General features: G+C 45.5%; 1 protein-coding gene and 1 long non-coding RNA gene across 4 annotated transcripts in view; one reads left to right on the plus strand and one right to left on the minus strand.

The window, feature by feature from the left end:
* LOC306810474 (myosin heavy chain, skeletal muscle, adult-like) overlaps positions 1 to 6,142 on the plus strand; it is a 42,765-nt gene extending 36,623 nt beyond the window's left edge. For all 3 annotated transcript variants that reach the window (XM_079323132.1, XM_079323131.1, XM_079323133.1), the window contains 17 exons: positions 9 to 185; positions 271 to 416; positions 504 to 594; positions 674 to 1,063; positions 1,230 to 1,356; positions 1,524 to 1,642; positions 1,940 to 2,136; positions 2,436 to 2,619; positions 2,706 to 2,871; positions 3,042 to 3,166; positions 3,346 to 3,654; positions 3,762 to 3,965; positions 4,249 to 4,374; positions 4,470 to 4,640; positions 4,728 to 4,832; positions 4,975 to 5,070; positions 5,957 to 6,142. In XM_079323132.1, coding sequence (XP_079179258.1) covers positions 9 to 185; positions 271 to 416; positions 504 to 594; positions 674 to 1,063; positions 1,230 to 1,356; positions 1,524 to 1,642; positions 1,940 to 2,136; positions 2,436 to 2,619; positions 2,706 to 2,871; positions 3,042 to 3,166; positions 3,346 to 3,654; positions 3,762 to 3,965; positions 4,249 to 4,374; positions 4,470 to 4,640; positions 4,728 to 4,832; positions 4,975 to 5,070; positions 5,957 to 6,109 — 2,886 coding nt within the window. In that variant the 3' untranslated portion in view covers positions 6,110 to 6,142. The remainder of the gene's footprint in view (positions 1 to 8; positions 186 to 270; positions 417 to 503; positions 595 to 673; positions 1,064 to 1,229; positions 1,357 to 1,523; positions 1,643 to 1,939; positions 2,137 to 2,435; positions 2,620 to 2,705; positions 2,872 to 3,041; positions 3,167 to 3,345; positions 3,655 to 3,761; positions 3,966 to 4,248; positions 4,375 to 4,469; positions 4,641 to 4,727; positions 4,833 to 4,974; positions 5,071 to 5,956) is intronic.
* Positions 6,086 to 18,174, minus strand: part of LOC306810508 — a 149,461-nt gene continuing 137,372 nt past the window's right edge. The window contains exon 3 of the long non-coding RNA XR_013776471.1: positions 6,086 to 6,142. This is a non-coding gene — a long non-coding RNA (uncharacterized lncRNA). The remainder of the gene's footprint in view (positions 6,143 to 18,174) is intronic.

Genomic DNA, 18,174 nt, shown 5'->3' on the forward strand with positions numbered 1-18,174 from the left:
TCTCAAAGGTGAAAAACCTGACGGAGGAGATGGCAGGCCTAGATGAGACCATTGTGAAGCTGACAAAAGAGAAGAAAGCCCTCCAAGAGGCCCATCAGCAGACCCTGGATGACCTGCAGGCAGAGGAGGACAAAGTCAATACTCTGACCAAAGCCAAGACCAAGCTGGAACAGCAAGTGGATGATGTAAGCACACAGACATAGAACAGGAACAGGACAGGTATGGAGTCCAGCATGGCTGGCAGAACACTGAGGGTTTTGTTGTGTTTAGCTGGAAGGGTCCCTGGAGCAAGAGAAGAAACTGCGTGTAGACCTGGAGAGAGTTAAGAGGAAACTGGAAGGAGACCTGAAACTGGCCCAGGACAGCATCATGGATTTGGAGAATGATAAGCAGCAGCTGGATGAGAAATTGAAGAAGTAAGTGTGGCTCTGGGGCACCTGAGTGCTGGGCTGCAGCACTTGCCTTTTTCCTTTGAGCTCTAACACAATTCACTTGGCCCAAAGGAAAGACTTTGAAATCAGCCAGATCCAGAGCAATATTGAGGATGAACAAGCCCTGGGCATGCAATTTCAGAAGAAGATCAAGGAACTGCAGGCAAGTGTCTGTTCCTTCCCCTGCCTTGCTCAGGCTCAGGAGGAGGGCATGGCTGTGAGGGGTCCCTGCTGTTTCGCAGGCCCGTATTGAGGAGCTGGAGGAGGAAATTGAGGCAGAGCGAACCTCTCGCGCTAAAGCAGAGAAGCATCGGGCTGACCTGTCCAGGGAGCTGGAGGAGATCAGTGAGCGCCTGGAAGAAGCAGGAGGTGCCACAGCAGCTCAGGTGGAGATGAACAAGAAACGTGAGGCAGAATTCCAGAAGATGCGCCGTGACCTGGAAGAGGCCACGCTGCAGCATGAAGCCACGGCTGCCGCCTTGCGCAAGAAGCACGCGGACAGCACAGCTGAGCTGGGGGAGCAGATTGACAACCTGCAACGTGTGAAGCAGAAGCTGGAGAAGGAGAAGAGTGAGCTGAAGATGGAGATTGATGACTTGGCCAGCAACATGGAGTCTGTCTCCAAAGCCAAGGTACAATGTTACTGTCATGTTACTGACCTGTTATACACGCCCTAATGCATGTTTTTGATTGTCATTGTATTTTGGTAATAAATCCAGCCGCATTGTTTTTCACCTTGAGAACAGCATGTTAGAACTTAGTGATAGTCCTCTTTGTTTATATGACTTTGATACACAGGCCAACCTAGAGAAGATGTGCCGCACTCTGGAAGACCAGCTGAGTGAGATTAAGACCAAGGAAGAAGAGCATCAGCGCTTGATCAATGACCTCAATGCTCAAAGAGCTCGTCTGCAGACAGAGTCAGGTAATGCACCCCTATACCCTCTGGAATGGATCAGCTTGTAACCAATGATAATGAGAAAAAACTGACGCTTTACTCAAATTTATCTATTCTCTGTAATCTGGTATACTGTGCTTAAAAGAAATTTAATATTAATTTATAAATGTTAATCTCCCTGAAAACTTTCTTAGGTGAATATTCACGCCAGGTTGAAGAAAAAGATGGTTTAATATCGCAGTTATCTAGAAGCAAACAGGCATTCACTCAACAGATTGAGGAACTGAAGAGACATTTAGAGGAAGAAATAAAGGTAAAGTTACTTCTTTAGGGGATTGATTTTGGTTTGGGAATCAGTTTTCTTTATGGATATTTCCTGCTCTCACATAAAATGATAAAGTTAGCTGTATTGTTTTAATTTTTGAGCTATCAAGAAATGTGAGAAATTTTACCTCCTCCCTCTTTGATGTGGAAAGCTGAGGAATACATTCTCCCCAGTGTGGACACTGAGACAAGAGAAAAAAAAATTAGGTCTTTAATCCGATTTATGATGACATATATTTTACTATCTTATGGGAAATTAAACATCCCAACCCTATTGTCCCCACAGGCCAAGAATGCCCTGGCCCACGCCCTGCAGTCCGCTCGCCACGACTGTGACTTGCTCCGGGAACAATATGAGGAGGAGCAGGAGGCCAAGGGGGAGCTGCAGCGAGCCCTGTCCAAGGCCAACAGTGAAGTGGCTCAGTGGAGAACCAAATACGAGACGGACGCGATTCAGCGCACGGAGGAGCTCGAGGAGGCCAAGTATGTGGTGATAGGCAAAGAAGAAAAGTAAGACTGAAAATGTCAAAGGTGATATTGCAAGAGAATCATCACAATATTATGAGGAATAAGTAATGGATATGATTTGTGGAAGAGCAATAGAAAATGGAAAACTTTATCCTAGAAGGTATTGAGTGGTATAGTGAAGGCAAAGCTTAAGGACAGCACAAATGTAGCCCTTAACACAGAGTGACTGCAAGCTGCAAAATGACTAGTCACACTAGAGTAAAAAGCACACATTGGTACCCAGTACTAATATGAGCTGACATTATGTCCCCCAGGAAGAAGCTGGCCCAGCGCCTGCAGGATGCAGAGGAGCAGGTTGAGGCTGTTAATGCCAAATGTGCCTCCCTGGAAAAAACAAAGCAGAGGCTGCAGAATGAAGTGGAGGACCTGATGATTGACGTGGAGAAATCAAATGCTGCATGTGCTGCTCTGGATAAGAAGCAGAAGAACTTTGACAAGGTCTTTTGGCCTCCAGCACCAGCACTCCTGGGCAGAGCATGCCCCCGTGATGGCCACAGCCCTACTCACAGCCCGTTTCTCTGCAGATCCTGGCAGAATGGAAGCAGAAGTATGAGGAAACGCAGGCTGAGCTGGAGGCCTCCCAGAAGGAGTCACGCTCTCTCAGCACGGAGCTGTTCAAGATGAAGAATGCCTATGAGGAGTCCTTGGACCACCTGGAGACAATGAAGCGGGAGAACAAGAACTTGCAGCGTAAGTCCCTGCCCTCTGTCCCTTACTGCCCTTTCTCACTCTCAGCCCTTACCACCATTGTTCATGGCTCTATGCCTGCAGGTCTTCAGAGATGCCTGTCACATTGGTGAGACAGGACCCTTCCCATTCAGCTCTCTGCCTGACCTTGCCATTCATCTTTGTTCCCACAGAGGAGATTTCTGACCTCACGGAGCAGATTGCTGAGGGAGGAAAGGCGATTCATGAGCTGGAGAAAGTCAAGAAGCAGGTTGAGCAGGAGAAGTCTGAAATCCAGGCTGCTCTGGAGGAAGCTGAGGTACATGACCATAATCACTGTTGTGTGCACTACCTAAATGAGGAAATAGTGCTGAAAGGGGCAGTATTCCCCTCTGTTCTTACTGGGGAGTGCAGAAAGCTGAGATCTCTGGAAATATCATTCCTTAAAACAAGCAATCGGTTTATCAATGCCATCAATATTTGTGTCCACTTTTCCAGGCCTCCCTGGAACATGAAGAGGGGAAGATCCTGCGCCTGCAGCTTGAGCTCAACCAGGTGAAGGCTGAGATTGACAGGAAGATAGCAGAGAAGGATGAGGAGATTGACCAGCTGAAGAGGAACCACCAGCGAGTTGTGGAGTCCTTGCAGAGCAGCTTGGATGCTGAGATCAGGAGCAGGAATGAAGCCCTGAGGCTGAAGAAGAAGATGGAGGGAGACCTGAATGAAATGGAGATCCAGCTCAGCCATGCCAACCGTATGGCTGCAGAGGCACAGAAGAACCTGAGAAACACCCAGGCAGTGCTCAAGGTGCGTTCTGTAGCAGAGCTACAGAAAAGAGAAAAATGAGATCTCTGACATTTTTGCCACTCCGGTGCACACTGACACCAGGTAATTTCTCTTCTGTTTCTTTCCAGGACACCCAGATTCACCTGGATGATGCTCTCAGGACAAAGGATGACCTGAAGGAGCAGGTGGCCATGGTGGAGCGCAGAGCAAACCTGCTGCAGGCTGAAATTGAGGAACTCCGGGCAGCTCTGGAGCAGACAGAGCGGTCAAGGAAAGTGGCTGAGCAGGAGCTTCTGGATGCCGCTGAACGTGTGCAGCTCCTCCATACCCAGGTCAGGGCAGGGAACAAAAAGCTGTGTTGACACTGACAAAACACAGATGGCTGGTATTTACCAGAGGACCAGCAGTATAAGAAAGATCTCTCTACTGCTGTCCCCAAGGATTGACATGGTTACCATCCATTCCCCAAGCCCATGCCTGACATTTGTCAGCCATTGTAACAATAATTCCACAATAAGAGATGGAAGCTAGTAGGGGAATGATTTTGCTCAGGTAGAATGTCTGCAATGGCAGGTTTTTGAATTTGTCTCTTGCCATGTCATTCCCATTGCACAGAACACCAGCTTGATCAACACCAAGAAGAAGCTGGAAACAGATATTGCCCAGATCCAGGGAGAAATGGAGGATACCATCCAGGAAGCCCGCAATGCTGAGGAGAAGGCCAAGAAGGCCATCACAGATGTGAGTTGGGTGCTCCTGGCATTGGTGATGATGACTGTACTCTGCCCAAAATATCACCAGCCCTAAAATGGCTTTGACCTTTTGCTCTGGACCAGGCGGCCATGATGGCAGAAGAGCTGAAGAAGGAGCAGGACACCAGTGCCCACCTGGAGAGGATGAAGAAGAACCTGGACCAGACAGTGAAGGACCTGCAGCACCGTCTAGATGAGGCCGAGCAGCTGGCACTGAAGGGAGGGAAGAAGCAGATCCAGAAGCTGGAGGCCAGGGTGTGTAGGGCTGGGGCTGTGCCTGAGTGAGCGTGTCCTTGGAGAGACATTGCCAGGGAAGCTGCAGAGATGGGCTTGTCCTTGCAGGTGCGGGAGCTGGAAGGGGAGGTTGATGCTGAGCAGAAGCGCAGCGCTGAAGCCGTGAAGGGTGTGCGCAAGTACGAGCGCAGGGTGAAGGAACTGACCTACCAGGTAAGGCAGGAGGTCTCCTGCTCTCACAGGGTTTGCTCACAGTGAGTCACATTTTGCACACACCATTCCCAAGGGGAACTGTTAACCTTGTGTGATGGAGGACTATGAATTGACTCTCTATCCTGTTTGCCAACCTCCCTAGTCTGAGGAAGACAGGAAGAATGTCCTCAGGCTGCAGGATCTGGTGGACAAGCTGCAAATGAAAGTGAAAGCCTACAAGAGACAATCTGAGGAGGCTGTAAGTATCTCTCTGAGTGCTTGGCAAGAACCACTTTCCCAGAGTGTAGTTTGGCCATTCAAGAGACAAATATAAATAAGCTGGAAGATGCCATTCACAATAATGGAGTCCTTCAAATTCTTTGCAAGGATCATAAATGAGGCTCGCCAATGAGTCGGAGTCTCACTTTACTGAGGAGGGCAAATGCACATAGCATTTTTTGCATTAGAACCACAAAGCAACCTGTAAGGAGTCTTACAATTGATATTAGTAGTACAATGTATTAAGAAATATTAAAAAAACCCTTATTTTTGGAATTTTGATAGTAGACAGGGAAGGAGTTGGAAGTCCTGTCTTATACCACTTGGTGTTATTATTTCATAACTGTACAAAGTATGTTTGCCTTTTTCTAGGCATATAGCAGTCAGGGATGCCCTGAGGGAAGCCCCACAGCTCCTGAATTTAAGATTGTGTGAGCATGGCTTCTTCAATTTTGAGACAGTCCAGCAGAGAGTAGGGCTTCTCGTTCAGTTAAGGCAATTTATTAGATGAGCCCTCTTGTAATCATCGTCTCTCATAAATGCCTAACCCCACTTCAGGCTCTGCAGATGTAATTGAACATTTGATTTAAGAGCCAAAAGAAATCACATTTCCAGCTGCCCATTTTGCTTCCTTCCCACATTCCAAAGCAGAATAATGTTCAAATCCCATTTTGCTTCTGCTACAATGGATCTTCCTCAAAGAATGATGAGCTACATGTGAGGATGACATGTGAGGAGTGGTAGAAATGGGATGGAGGCTTGTGCCTTCCCCCTAGGGAAAAGCTTCAACTCAACAAAGTTCAGGTGCAAGAGGAACTAAACTCCTGCCCTGGGCTCCTCACCACTGACTCCCTTTCCTCACACAGGAGGAGCTGTCCAATGTCAACCTGTCCAAGTTCCGCAAGATCCAGCACGAGCTGGAGGAAGCCGAGGAGCGGGCTGACATTGCAGAGTCACAGGTCAACAAGCTCCGAGCCAAGAGCCGGGAGTTCCATAGGAGGATAGAAGAGGAAGAGTGAGAATGTCCCAAGGCAGCAAAGTGACCTGAGGGGCTGCACAAAATGTGAACCTCTTAGTCACTTTCCTTCTGCCATGAGTCTCTGTACCCACCTCAGTGTCTAGTGAATAAAGGCTGTAGTAGATTTCTCTGCATGCACACTATGACTATTGCCTTCTTTGGGTTTTGTTTTCCTTGGGCAATTGCATTGCAGAAGTTGTTTCTTTACTTTTCCTCTCTGGGAGAAGGGAGAAGATGGTGTCAGTGCTGGATTGAGGATCCACAAACTTAGAGGCTGTGCAAACACTTCAGCCTGCCTGGGGCCAGGTGTTGGAAGGACTCTCAGGACTCTCCCTTAGTGCCCAGCTCTCACACAACGCATGGCTCCAACACACCTCTTCAGCTCATCTCAGCTTTGGAGAATTTTCCCAGAAATCTCAAAGGCCATGGGGCTCTATCTATACACTGAGTCAAACAGTTGCAGCTTGGGGCTGGGAACTTAATTTGGAACAACTTTCAGCAATATCAGCTCATGAAATTGCACTGTTGTAGCTCTGCCCCTTTTGCAAGCTGTCACAGCCCACCTCCATGTTGTAGAAGTCTTTGACATAGAGAGGAATCAATGGACTGTACAAAAGACATCTGAGAAAGTTTTTTTGATGGCTTATCCAAAAGCACTGCCCCAAACACCAGTGGGAAGTGACTGCCAAATCACTGAAGAAGCAACTCACTCTTTTGTGGGTGTGGCTGCATCTGTTCTGACCTACTATAGCCTTCTTTAAACGCCTTTATAAAGTCAGCTGCTTCTTCCCCAAGCTTTCTGCCTGTTTCTCTTGCATGCACTCTCTGGTATCTCTCTCACTGTCATAGGTGTGGTTGAGAATAAAGCAGGCAGCCCCATGCCCTGAACCCAGTGACAGGTGCACACCCTCAGACAGGACCTGCCCTGGGTACAGCTGGGCACTGCTGATGGCACTGAGGGCTGGCCCTGTCCCCCAGCAAACTCACAGCTCCCTCTGCCCTCTCCTGTGCTCCAAGACCACACCAAACTGCCCCTCAGCCTTCACAAGAGCCATTGCTAGAGGAGGGGACAAGGCTGAAAGGAGCTTTGGAGGAGGCCCCTTGCAGGAGGATCAGCCCATCATGTGCCTCCTTTCATCCTCAATGTCAAAAGCCCAGAATAGCCCCGCTCTCCTAAGACTCCTGTGCGGGGTCGTGCCTGTTTGTGGGGATGATTTGCTTCTACAAATAGCGCCTGAAGACATTCCTGGGCGGGTAGGCTGCCTTCTATGTGGCACTGCAACGTGCTGCCCTGGAGGAGCTGGACACGTGTGCTGTGTCCCAAGGCAGCAGCTGCTATTCTTACCCAAAGAGACTCACTGCAGCACAGCTCCATTGCCAGCTGAAAGGTGAAAGATCAGAACGGGGCCCCAGCGTGCTCTCCTTGCTCAGAGCCTGAATGCAGAGCGCTCCCCTTTGGGGCCTGTGCAATGGCCCTGTGCCAGCCCTGCTCCATGGCCATTCCCTGCTGGGATGTGCTGTCCATGGGGAACACAGCAGCTGCCCAGGTACTTCCAGCACTCAGCTGGGGCTCCTTGAGGTGGATGGGGCTTTGCCTCTGTCATTTAAGCAGCAAATGGAAAAGACAGGCTGAGCTGCAGCTCTGGAAATGCAGCATTTTACAGCTGCCATCCTGGGGTCCCTGTCTGGATGAGGATGCAGGCAGAGGCAGGGCTTGCTCTGAGGTCCAGCAGTGCTGCCATCCATGTCCCTTTGCTCAGGCTGTGCTTTCCCAGCACTCATTTAGGGAAGCTGTAGGGCCACAGGTCCCTCCAGTGCCCGGGGAGTATCAGGGCTGCAGGAGAAGCCCTGGCCGGGCTGGTGGCTCTGACATGCTGGTTATGGAGACTCAGCCCTGCCTGCACCCTGAGTCCCCTGGCCCTCTGCAGAGCTCAGGAAAGCCATGTCCCAGCTGGGTACAGTCACTGTGGGCGATCAGGCAGAGGACAGTGAGCCCAGGACATCAGCTGGGATGGTGGCTGTGCCCTTCCCCTCAGGCCTTGGCTGTTGCTGTGACAGCACAGGCCGCATCAGCTTTCTCCTCAGCTTGGGCCTTGTCACCTGACACTGAAGGACAGATTGGTTCCTTCAGGGATCCTTGGCAGGAGCCAACAGCATTATTCCTGGAGAGGGGAGCAGGGGGTGCCGGTCCCACGGCCCAGCAGGCTGCTGTCAGTCCCAGGGAGCTGCCGGGCAGCAGCTGAGCAGGGCCCCTGCTCCAGGCACCCAGTGCCAGGGGATGGCAGCCTGGAGCCATCGAGGGCCAGCTCTGGGCTCCCTACACTGCACACCAGAAACGAGATCTCCCTGAAACCTGGGTGCTTTAACCCTGCTGGAACTGCATGGCCCACCTCACTGAAACCTGGGTGCTTTAACCCTGCTGGAACTGCCTGATCCACCTCACTGAAACCTGGGTGCTTTAACCCTGCTAGAACTGCCTGGCCTTCCTGCTAGGAGCTAATCACAGCAGAGGGGTTAAATTTGGGCCAGGTGTGTCAGCCAGTTTCATGTGTTCCCCACTGGGACACAACAAAAACCAGGTGGGATAGACCAAAGAACATCTGGAAATGTTTGGGTCATCAGTGCTGGAGGAGAAGTCCCTGAGCTGACAGAAGCAGCCACTGCTCAGTGCACAGGGCCTCATCTGCACTGGGCCCTCTGCCCAGAAAGGGAGCCAAGGATGTGCTTGGGAGTGTGTGACTATCAAAAGGACAAGGCACGGTGTCAGTGGCCCTGCCACCTCCACTGCACACCCTGTGGAGCAGCCTGAGGAGAGCAACTGCACCACTTTTCTTGGCAACTGTGATCTTCATAGCGCAGGCACCAGGAAAGGCCTGGGGCTCTGAACACCCTCACTCCTGCTAGGATGAGGTCCAGCTGCTACACATAAGGACTTCCTAGAATCTCAGGCCAGCAGGAGTCACAGAAAAAAAATCTCTTGGCAGTCTAAAATGTAGGCGAGCCATTTCTATGGTGTACCTGTACAGAACTTCAAAATACACAAATAATCAGGATATTCTTCCCTGTAAAGCAGATTTGAACATGGCACTGTGAACCCAACCAAAGCCCACCTGGTCTTCCTTCACTGTTCTATAAAAAAAGAACAGCAGAGGTACTTTGGAAAGAAGAAATCCTACTCCTCGTGTTCTCTGTCTTCCTCTCCTGTCCTGAGGTTTCCTCCTGCAGAGTGGAGATATTCCCCTGGGACATGTCAGCAGGACCTGCTTCCCAGGAGACACGGCTGCTCTGAGAGGTAGGGTCAGTTTCTAGCACACACTGCAAACCCAGCTGTCCCTGCCTCAGTCGGTAGAGCAGCATGAAATCAGAAGATCAGTGGGACAGAACAGTAGTGCTGAGGACCTAGCACCTGCACTGAAATGGGTTTTCAGGATAAAGAATGGAAGTCCCAAGAGGTGAAAGCCTGTCTGAGGTGAGAGCACATTCAATGGGCCCCTAGATCATACCTGTAATGCAAATTAAAATGTGGGCAAACAGGGATTTGCTTCAATGGCATTTTCCTGTTTCACACTAAGTATTCATGAGGGCATGCTCAAAGACTCCCCATGCAATCACTGCTGATTCCATCACGACACAATGTGCAGAAACCAGGTGAGGAAGGGCATAGGAGACACCCACCCCCAAAGATGCTGTTTCTGTCCCAAAGGGGATGGTTCCATCTGGGAGTCTCTGTGCAGCTGAGGCTGCAGGCACAGAAGTGCCCTCCAGTCACCTCCTTCATCTTGCTGACAGGGATGAGGTTTTCCTCTCCTGCCCTGACATGAGGCAGTGAGTTGCCCACAGCTGCAGGAGGGAGGGACTTTAGAAGGCCAAGAACAGATACTTGCCCTATTTAGGTGAGCTGTGCTTCATATCCTTGTTTTGGTGGATCCCTTGTCCAAGGAGGAATCTGTGGCCAGAATGTGACTTTTCCATCATGATAGAGCTATTGAGATGCACACAGGCTGTCCCAGCATGAGTCTGCCAGAGACCTGGGTCTTCAGGGGAAAAAGACTCTGGCCTAAAATACCAGAGCTAAATGGCAGGTAAAGAATACATGAGCATCCTGTGTTGTGATTTCTGCAGCCTTTTAAAGCAGGGGTATTCAGAGGCACACTTGAAAATCACAACACATCTGCCCTTCTGACCATACTGTGACTGTCAGAACTACCTGTCCTGATTACCTCACATGGTTGTCTCATTGCAGACTTTGTGAAGGTCCTGAGAGATTTTGGGACAGGGATATCCAAGCACTTTGGCAGGGTGAAATGGCATCAGAATTAAAAGTAATGCTGAGAAACCGGATAATTTGTCTCAAACTTTCAGAAGTAAGTGCAATTAAGAAAAACAAAATACTTTTGTGAAGATTAGTCAAGAAGGTTTATGGCTCTTGAATTAAGAAGAAAAGGAAGTGGACTTAACACTGGGGGTTAAAAAGGATATTTTGCTATTTCTGAAGGTTTCTAGGGAATTTTTTTTTTTGTTTGTATTTGTGTTTGTATGTTATTGTGGTAGACCTAGAATGTTTCTGTAGTAGGAAAGAATTCACTGAATTGGGTTGGTAAATAAGTGAATAAGAAAATCAGCATTTTTATTTTGGAGAATATATTTTGAACAATATAAAGTTATTAAAATATCAACCATAAATTATAAATACCTTGAAAAAATTATATGCTGCAATTGGGAAAATTATCATATTCCTTAGTATTCTAAATTCACATCACACTTCTGAATGTTTTATTTTGCAGGGATTTTTTAGGATTCTTACAACTTGCTGTTATTTTCAGTCTAAACTAGTAATTTCAAACAAGGTGTCCTCTTCCTAAAGCCATCTTTAGACAGATAATTCTAGTCCTACATGTTCTCCTGGGAGTTACAGCTTTATTGAAGTCCATATCATATCATTAGGACACATGTAGAACACCCATGAGAAACCAATGTTTTACTATTCTTAATGTGTATCTCAAAACTGAAAGCAAATTTTGAGAACCCTCTTCTTCTAATGTAAATAATGAATATGGTAAGTACCAATACAAAACATCTGGTATCAACACTGAAAACTTTTTCTGCACTTGAAAATGCCTTGTACAACTTGGTTTTAATGTTCTGATATATTTCTTGTTTTATGAAGAAAGGTGGTAAACATATTTTATATAATTTCAGCATTCAATTAGAGGGAAAAAAAGGCTAGTTGTGCAAATCTATTTCCATAGTGTAGCCTCTCTCTGCTTCTCTTGAAAGTGCAGTCAAGAGAAACAAGCCAATTAATCAAGCTAATTTTATTTCATATTGCTGTTCTCATTTCTTCTCCTTCCATGCCATTGTCCAGCTTCTTTTGCCTTCTCCTTCCGTTGCCATCAGAGCCTGTCCACCTCACTCACCTGTTTGGTAACTGAAGATTTTCAGCTACTTTGGCATGTGAGGGAAAGGGCATCCTGAATGTCACCTCCTCATCCAGAACCTGCTGCTCATGTTTCTTTCTCTGACGTATGCTGTGAAGATGGGAGGAATTTGAGTAACCATAGAAATCTCATGCACACAGAAAGCAGTTTGTCATTAAGTCTAAAACTTCTGTGAGTCCACTGTCACTAACCTCTAGCTGGTTTTGCCCTCCCTCTTCCCTTTTCTTTGCAAGACTTACTTTTCCTCAATGGGCAGACACTTAAGTCTCACCAAGCAAAATAAAGACATTCCTAGGTTTAAAATACACTGTTGTAACTTCAGAAGTCACATTTTCTTTGCTGTGAGGTCAAATAATAACTATATCAAGCATTTCAGAAATTAATCTCCAAAGGAAGGAGCAGGATCAGAAGATCACAAATCCACCTCAGTCTATTCACAGCTACCCTGAGATACAAGGATGTTCTAAGCAGTACAGGCACAAAGGTCAGCTCTCTCATGTTCTGTTCTTGCAATGGTCAAGCCAGTAACTGGCCCAGAGCAGTTAATTAACCATCACCAGGTTAGTTAATCTCTTCTTTATTAGGCTTATCCCTGATTTTTTGCTAGACATAATCCCCAACTGTTTTTCTATCCATCCATTTTAGCACTCTTCATCTGGAATGATAGCTCAAATCCGTGGAATGATAGCTCAAATCCGTGAAGGATTCATATTACCCAGGTAAAAAATTACCCAGATTAAATGTGCTAAAACCACAGAAAGTACTCAAAATATTTCATTTAATTCAACACAACACTCATCTTTCAATAGAATAAGAACTTTCAATGTGAAATTCATTCTTACCATCTCCAGGATCCAGTGTTCAGCCACATCTTAGCAAAAGTGTCACAGAGAGAAGCTTGCACCAGAGAATTAATGTTCTGGCATTTCTTCTTGTCTTATGCCAGCATTCCTGAGAGGTCTTATTTTACCCAGGGATCTTCAGTATGAGGCTACACATTCCTTTTCAGTCATTAAGGATCCACAGGCAAAAAGGTCCCTCCTGGCATGTTTTATAAATATTAACAGCATAGCTGAGAATAGCATTTGCAAGCTGCAAATCCCATTGCATTTGCAAGCTGCCAATCCCATTGGAAATTTACCTTCTATCTTATAATGTAAAACTAACATGAAGCAGTAAAAAATGTTCAACATCTTCCATTTTTAACAAGAAACTTGGGCTTATCTTTGCATTTTGGATCAAGTCAGGATATGAGACGTCTTTTCTTGCATGTTGATAATTTCCTTTTTACAGCTAAGGCTACTCATTAGAAGATAAACTATTGTAGTAACCATGTCTATTTTCCAAATCCATGTGAAAATAACCAATTTTGGCAACAATAAGTATGTATATGTGTTCCAGGTGTAGCACTTGGATTAATTTTGTTTTCTTGGTTTCAGTTTACTGAAACTAAGTTATGTCTAAAATGAGAAGGGAGAGAATGAATTAAAAAGATTTAATCACAATTCTTGATTTTCATCTCCTCTTGAGTATGAAGCTCCTCTATAGATTTTTGCTCTTGGAGACTGAAAAAGAAATGTTGAAAAGTGCTAGCAATAAAAGAACACTTCATTTTAAAATGAATCGTGTAGTGAGTTTTGTCTCCTGGATTCCTGTAGGAGTGACAGCAGAGCTCAAGCCCTTTCCATTCCAGCAAAAGTTTTGCTGCATCAACTTCTCATTTACAATGCACCCACATTAGTGCATCTTCTGTCTCCACTGCCTGTCCCTCCTCTCTTTACATCCCTATCCTGCATTTCCCCTTCTCAGTTTCCCCACTGATGAGTGCTCTCATTCTTCTCACCCTCACCCACCTGCCCTCAACACGTCCTTGGAGGTGTGTCCCTTGCAGTGTGGGTGAACCCCTGCCCAGGCAGAGGGTGGGACAGGCTCCCACACACTGCTCCTCTGCTCTCCCAGCTGTGTCTGGACTTAGTTTACATGGGCTATGGTCTGCCAGAGAATCAGCACATCCATGCAGATCCTGCTCATTCCTGGTCCCTCCCATGGCCCTTAGCACCTCCCAGCTCCCAATCAGGGTATCAGGGACCCCAATCACCGAGAAGGAGCTGCAGTGACCTGTCCCCAGGCATAAAGGAGACACCTCTGTCTGTGTAGGCTCCTGAGCCTGATCTCCAGGTCCTCAACTCACAGCAGGAGGTTTCCTACTGGAGCAGAAGCTGAGCAGCTCTGAGCTCTGTCCAGCCTCCCAGGGCTCACTAACAGGAGTTGTTTGCTTTTTTTCTGTCAGCTTTTGTGTTGTTAGGGAAATAAGTAAGTTACTCAGAGTAATGCTTTTAATCTTAATTTAGTGGTGGTACTAATTACTTATCATGATGCAATTTCACTCTGCAATGCATCTTGTTATCCCCCTGAATCTCTGCTGCATCTTTCCCATGCCATGCCATGACCTTCTGTAAGAAGTAAAATCTCACAAGGCCTAGATCAGAGGACACTTTCATCATATAAGTATAATTACATTGGAATATACTGCTGCTTATTGACTTCAATGAATTATCCCCAAAGATATGTCAGTTGGAAATAAATGTCATAGCAGCCAATCTTCAGGAAAAGTTTCTGAACTCAAAACTCCTGAGTCACCATCTCAGTGAGGTATGATGCTACCTAACAGGTTTCTTTATGAATCTATTAAATGAGTACTTCTTAATCTACTGCCCACTGAGTAAATTTCCTACTGTTTAAAAAAACATCCTGAAGACATATCTGAAATTTCAGTACTGGGAAACCATTAAAAAAGTAGAAACTAGTGACATGGCAGGAGATAGTTGATGAGCATATAAAAATTATAAACTGAACATAAATTCTGCTGCATCATAATGAAAGAGGAAATGAGACCTCACAGTTTATTTTCTACCATAGTGGACTCTGCTGGCTGCCACAGGGTAATCTGTCTATAATAAGAATAAATCTAGACAAGATGAAAAAGCCAAATGTGAGAAGCCAGCAGTGCTCATTTTCAATCAGTTTTTTCAAGCTGCAAAACAGAATGGATGAGACTTAAGGCAGATCTGATCACTCTTTTTCTAGGTTTATTTTTGGCAATAGGTTCTGACACCAGAACAAGGACCATGGGGCTTTGTACACTGAAGAAACTCATTAATGAAAGTATAGAAACATGGATAAAAGTAATGAAGAAAATATCACTTTTCCAGGCTGTAAAAAGTCTCCCACACTGGAATGTTATAAACTCTAGTCTCCACTTTACAATGGAAATCTAAAAATTGTGTGATTTTGCCAGGCCATAGGCTGGAAATCTGTGCATGTACATACTTGTTGATAAGTATTCTCTCTCTCTGTGCCTGCTAACAGAGAGTCTGAGATAGAAGAAGTCATCCTAAGGGCTGGCAGACAGTGAGGCAGCTGCCTGATGTCTTTCTCAAGATGGTTCTATTTTCAGCATGCTTCAGTCTCTTCTTCATGGGAAATGTCAGCACTGCAGTACCTTGCCCACCCCACATTGCTGAACAGGACATTCTGTATTCAGGGTCTGTGCTCCCTCTCCTCTTTTTGAGTGTGCTGTGCTTTGCTCTCAGCTGCAGCAGAGTCCAGCCCTGCAGTGACAGCAGCAGAACTGGGAGACAGTGGTGGGCAGGATCTATTTAGTTTTTCTTTCAGCATTAAGGCATTGCTGCTGCTTTCAGTACACCCTTTCTTAGGGACTAGAAGCTAAAGAGCTGCCTGGCCATGTGCCTCACTCTTGCCTGTTGCAAGGGTGGGTCTGCATCCTGCACAGCACAACAGAAAAAATACCCCAAAATTGCTCTGTTGAGTAGACTGGCTTTGTCATTTGCTCCTGGGAAAGCAAAGATTTGCAGTTCCAAATGTGAGAGGAGAGAACCCCCAGCTGACCTAGGAGAAGTATCAAACATCCCTCACTCTTCTTTCATTGTCTCAAGTAAGAGTTGCTACATACTTCCTCTGTCTGAACTTTATAAATCATAACTTTCATATTTTTGCTCAAAGCAAAACACTTCCTTATTTTACAGACATGGGGATGCTGAGATTTTTAGCTGTTAAAATCAGAAGGCACCTTTTGTTCTTATATGGTACATGTAAAAACCACAATAATTTGCAACTAATTTTTCATTATTAGTGAAGTGCAGAATGTCTTTTGTATCTCATCTTCCAGGGAATTGAATCTTTTAAATATTGTATACCTTAATATTTATCATAATATCTTTATATCCATCTGTATGTATCTCAAGATTCTGGAAATCACTTCAAGTGCTCAATATGTGAGCTGTATTTCAAGAATTGATACATTGTCCATGAGGGAATGTGAGCTACAATAGTTTTCTGCTTTTCTCTTTTCAGTGAAATCACCTTGGATTTAGTTACAAAGGGGTTGTAGGATTTTGCCAGATGGCACAGAAAATCCTTAGCAACCAACCTTTTAATAAAAAAGCCAGTTTTGAGAAACACTTTCCCTTTCAGACAGAACAAAAACTATTAGCTCATAATGTGAAAACTAAATAATATTTCCTTTAGTATACATGAAACTGATTGTCTGACCCCTGGGCTCTCTTACTAAATGGTATGCTTGCAGTTTGTTTTATGATGAGATAGTTTTATGCATTTTACCATTTGATATGCAGGGTTTTGACAAGGTTTTTAGGAGACAAAATCTCTCTAGTTTCATACGTAGGCTCTAGAATTGGCTCTGTCATGTATAGACTTCTCCTAATGGCAGTGCAGGCCATGGCCTTTGGAATGTAAGAGCTTTCTTAGATCATGACTAAGAAGTGGAGTTAAAATCTTAATTAATTTTTAAAGTAAAAATTATTAAAATAAGTAATTTGGTTTATAAATTTAGTTAAAATATCCAGGGAAAGTTTCCTTACTGATAACTATGTTCAGAAAAATACCGATACTGGCTTTTGTAGCTTTTCTGTATTCAATGTTTGTTGTGAAACTAGATTAAAATGTTTATAATCAATAATTTTGGTTAGTAGTGACATTTCACACACACACGCACTCACAAACATAAACATCTCAAGTTCCAATCCTTGTCTCCAATGGTCAGTTTTTTCTTTGTCTCCCTTGTGTTTCAGTTGCTGACAAGGCAGCCTACCTGATGGGTCTGTACTCAGCAGACCTCCTTTGATCCTATGTTATCCTTTAGTCAAATTGGGAATGAATTTGTGACCAAACCTGTGTTACAAATTCCGTGATTATCTTAAGGGAATTAGAGCAACCTCCTCTAACAAGGGGATGTTGCTGATAGCCCAGATGAATTGCTTCTCTACCAGGGCAGCACTGTGGCAAATAGAAGGAGCTGGTAGCCACTGCCTAGGCAGGCACTATGGCCTGATTGCTATTACAGAAACTTGTTGGGATGGACTGAGTGATTGACATGTGCTGTGACTGACAGTTGTAAAATATTGGGAAGGGATAGTTAAGGAAGGAGAGATGAGGGAGTTGCCCTGATGAGATGCCTAGATCCTGAGGGAATTGGCAGATGAAATGGGTAAACCATTATCCATCACATGTGACAAGTCGTGGCTGTCTGATGAAGTTCCACTGACTGAAAAACCCTAATTTTTAAATAGGGTCAAAAGAAAGACCCAGGCAACTACAGCCTGGTCAGTTTCTCCTCTGCATGGCAAGATCATGGAGCAGATCCTTCTGAAAAATATGCTATGGTACATTGACTGGATGATTAAACATAAAGAGTTGTGGTCAATGGCTTTAATTTCAGGTGGAGACCAGTTACAAGTTGTGTCCCCCAGTGGGTTGTTTTGAACCCAGAATTATTTAACATATTTGTCAAGAACATGGACAGTGGGGCTGAGGGCACTATCAGCCAGTTAACTGATAATACCAAGTCATGTGTTGCAGTCAACACACTGGAGGAAAGATAGATTCTGGTTGGATATAAAAGTGACATTTTTATAGAAGAGGCCAGTGAGACACAGGCTCCAGAATAAGGGAATGCCCCTGGAAACACTGGGAGTGTGCAAGTTCAGGTTGAATGGAGCATTGAGTGACCTGATCTAATCAAAGGTATTCCTGCCCACAGCAGTGGTGTTGCACTAGATGATTCTTTTAAGGTTCCTTCCAATCCAAACCATTCTGTGATTTGTCCTCTAAGTTCTGTATGTCCATGAAAGAGACTGTACAGAAACAGAACTTCTGATGCCCCCCTGCACTCACTGTTTTCACAGGTTGTTTCTGAGCTCCTCCTGTTCAGGGCAGAGGGTATTTCCACCAGCTTCCCCTTGCCCTCCACAGGGAACTCAGGGCTGAGCTCTGGCTTGGAACTCCAGAAAGTTGCATGCTCATCCTTGGAACAAGCTTTTCATGCCCACAGCAGTGATTGATGTTGGATATCTCCTTGGATCACATTTACTGACCTTGCTCCTCTGCTCTTCACTGGGCTTTACCCACTGAGCTCTTAACAATCAAAACTCCAATGACCAGGAGAAGAGCATGCATAAAGGAGCTCCAGTGACTGTGATATTTGTGATGCGATAAAAATGCTGGACTGAGGATGTATCAGAGTAACACCACAGTCATGCAATAAAAATGTGCCTTGAGTACACAGGGAAAACATTGGAAATGCAGCAGT

Source organism: Erithacus rubecula, assembly GCF_903797595.1.
Source record: "Erithacus rubecula genome assembly, chromosome: 20".
NCBI lineage: Eukaryota > Metazoa > Chordata > Aves > Passeriformes > Muscicapidae > Erithacus > Erithacus rubecula.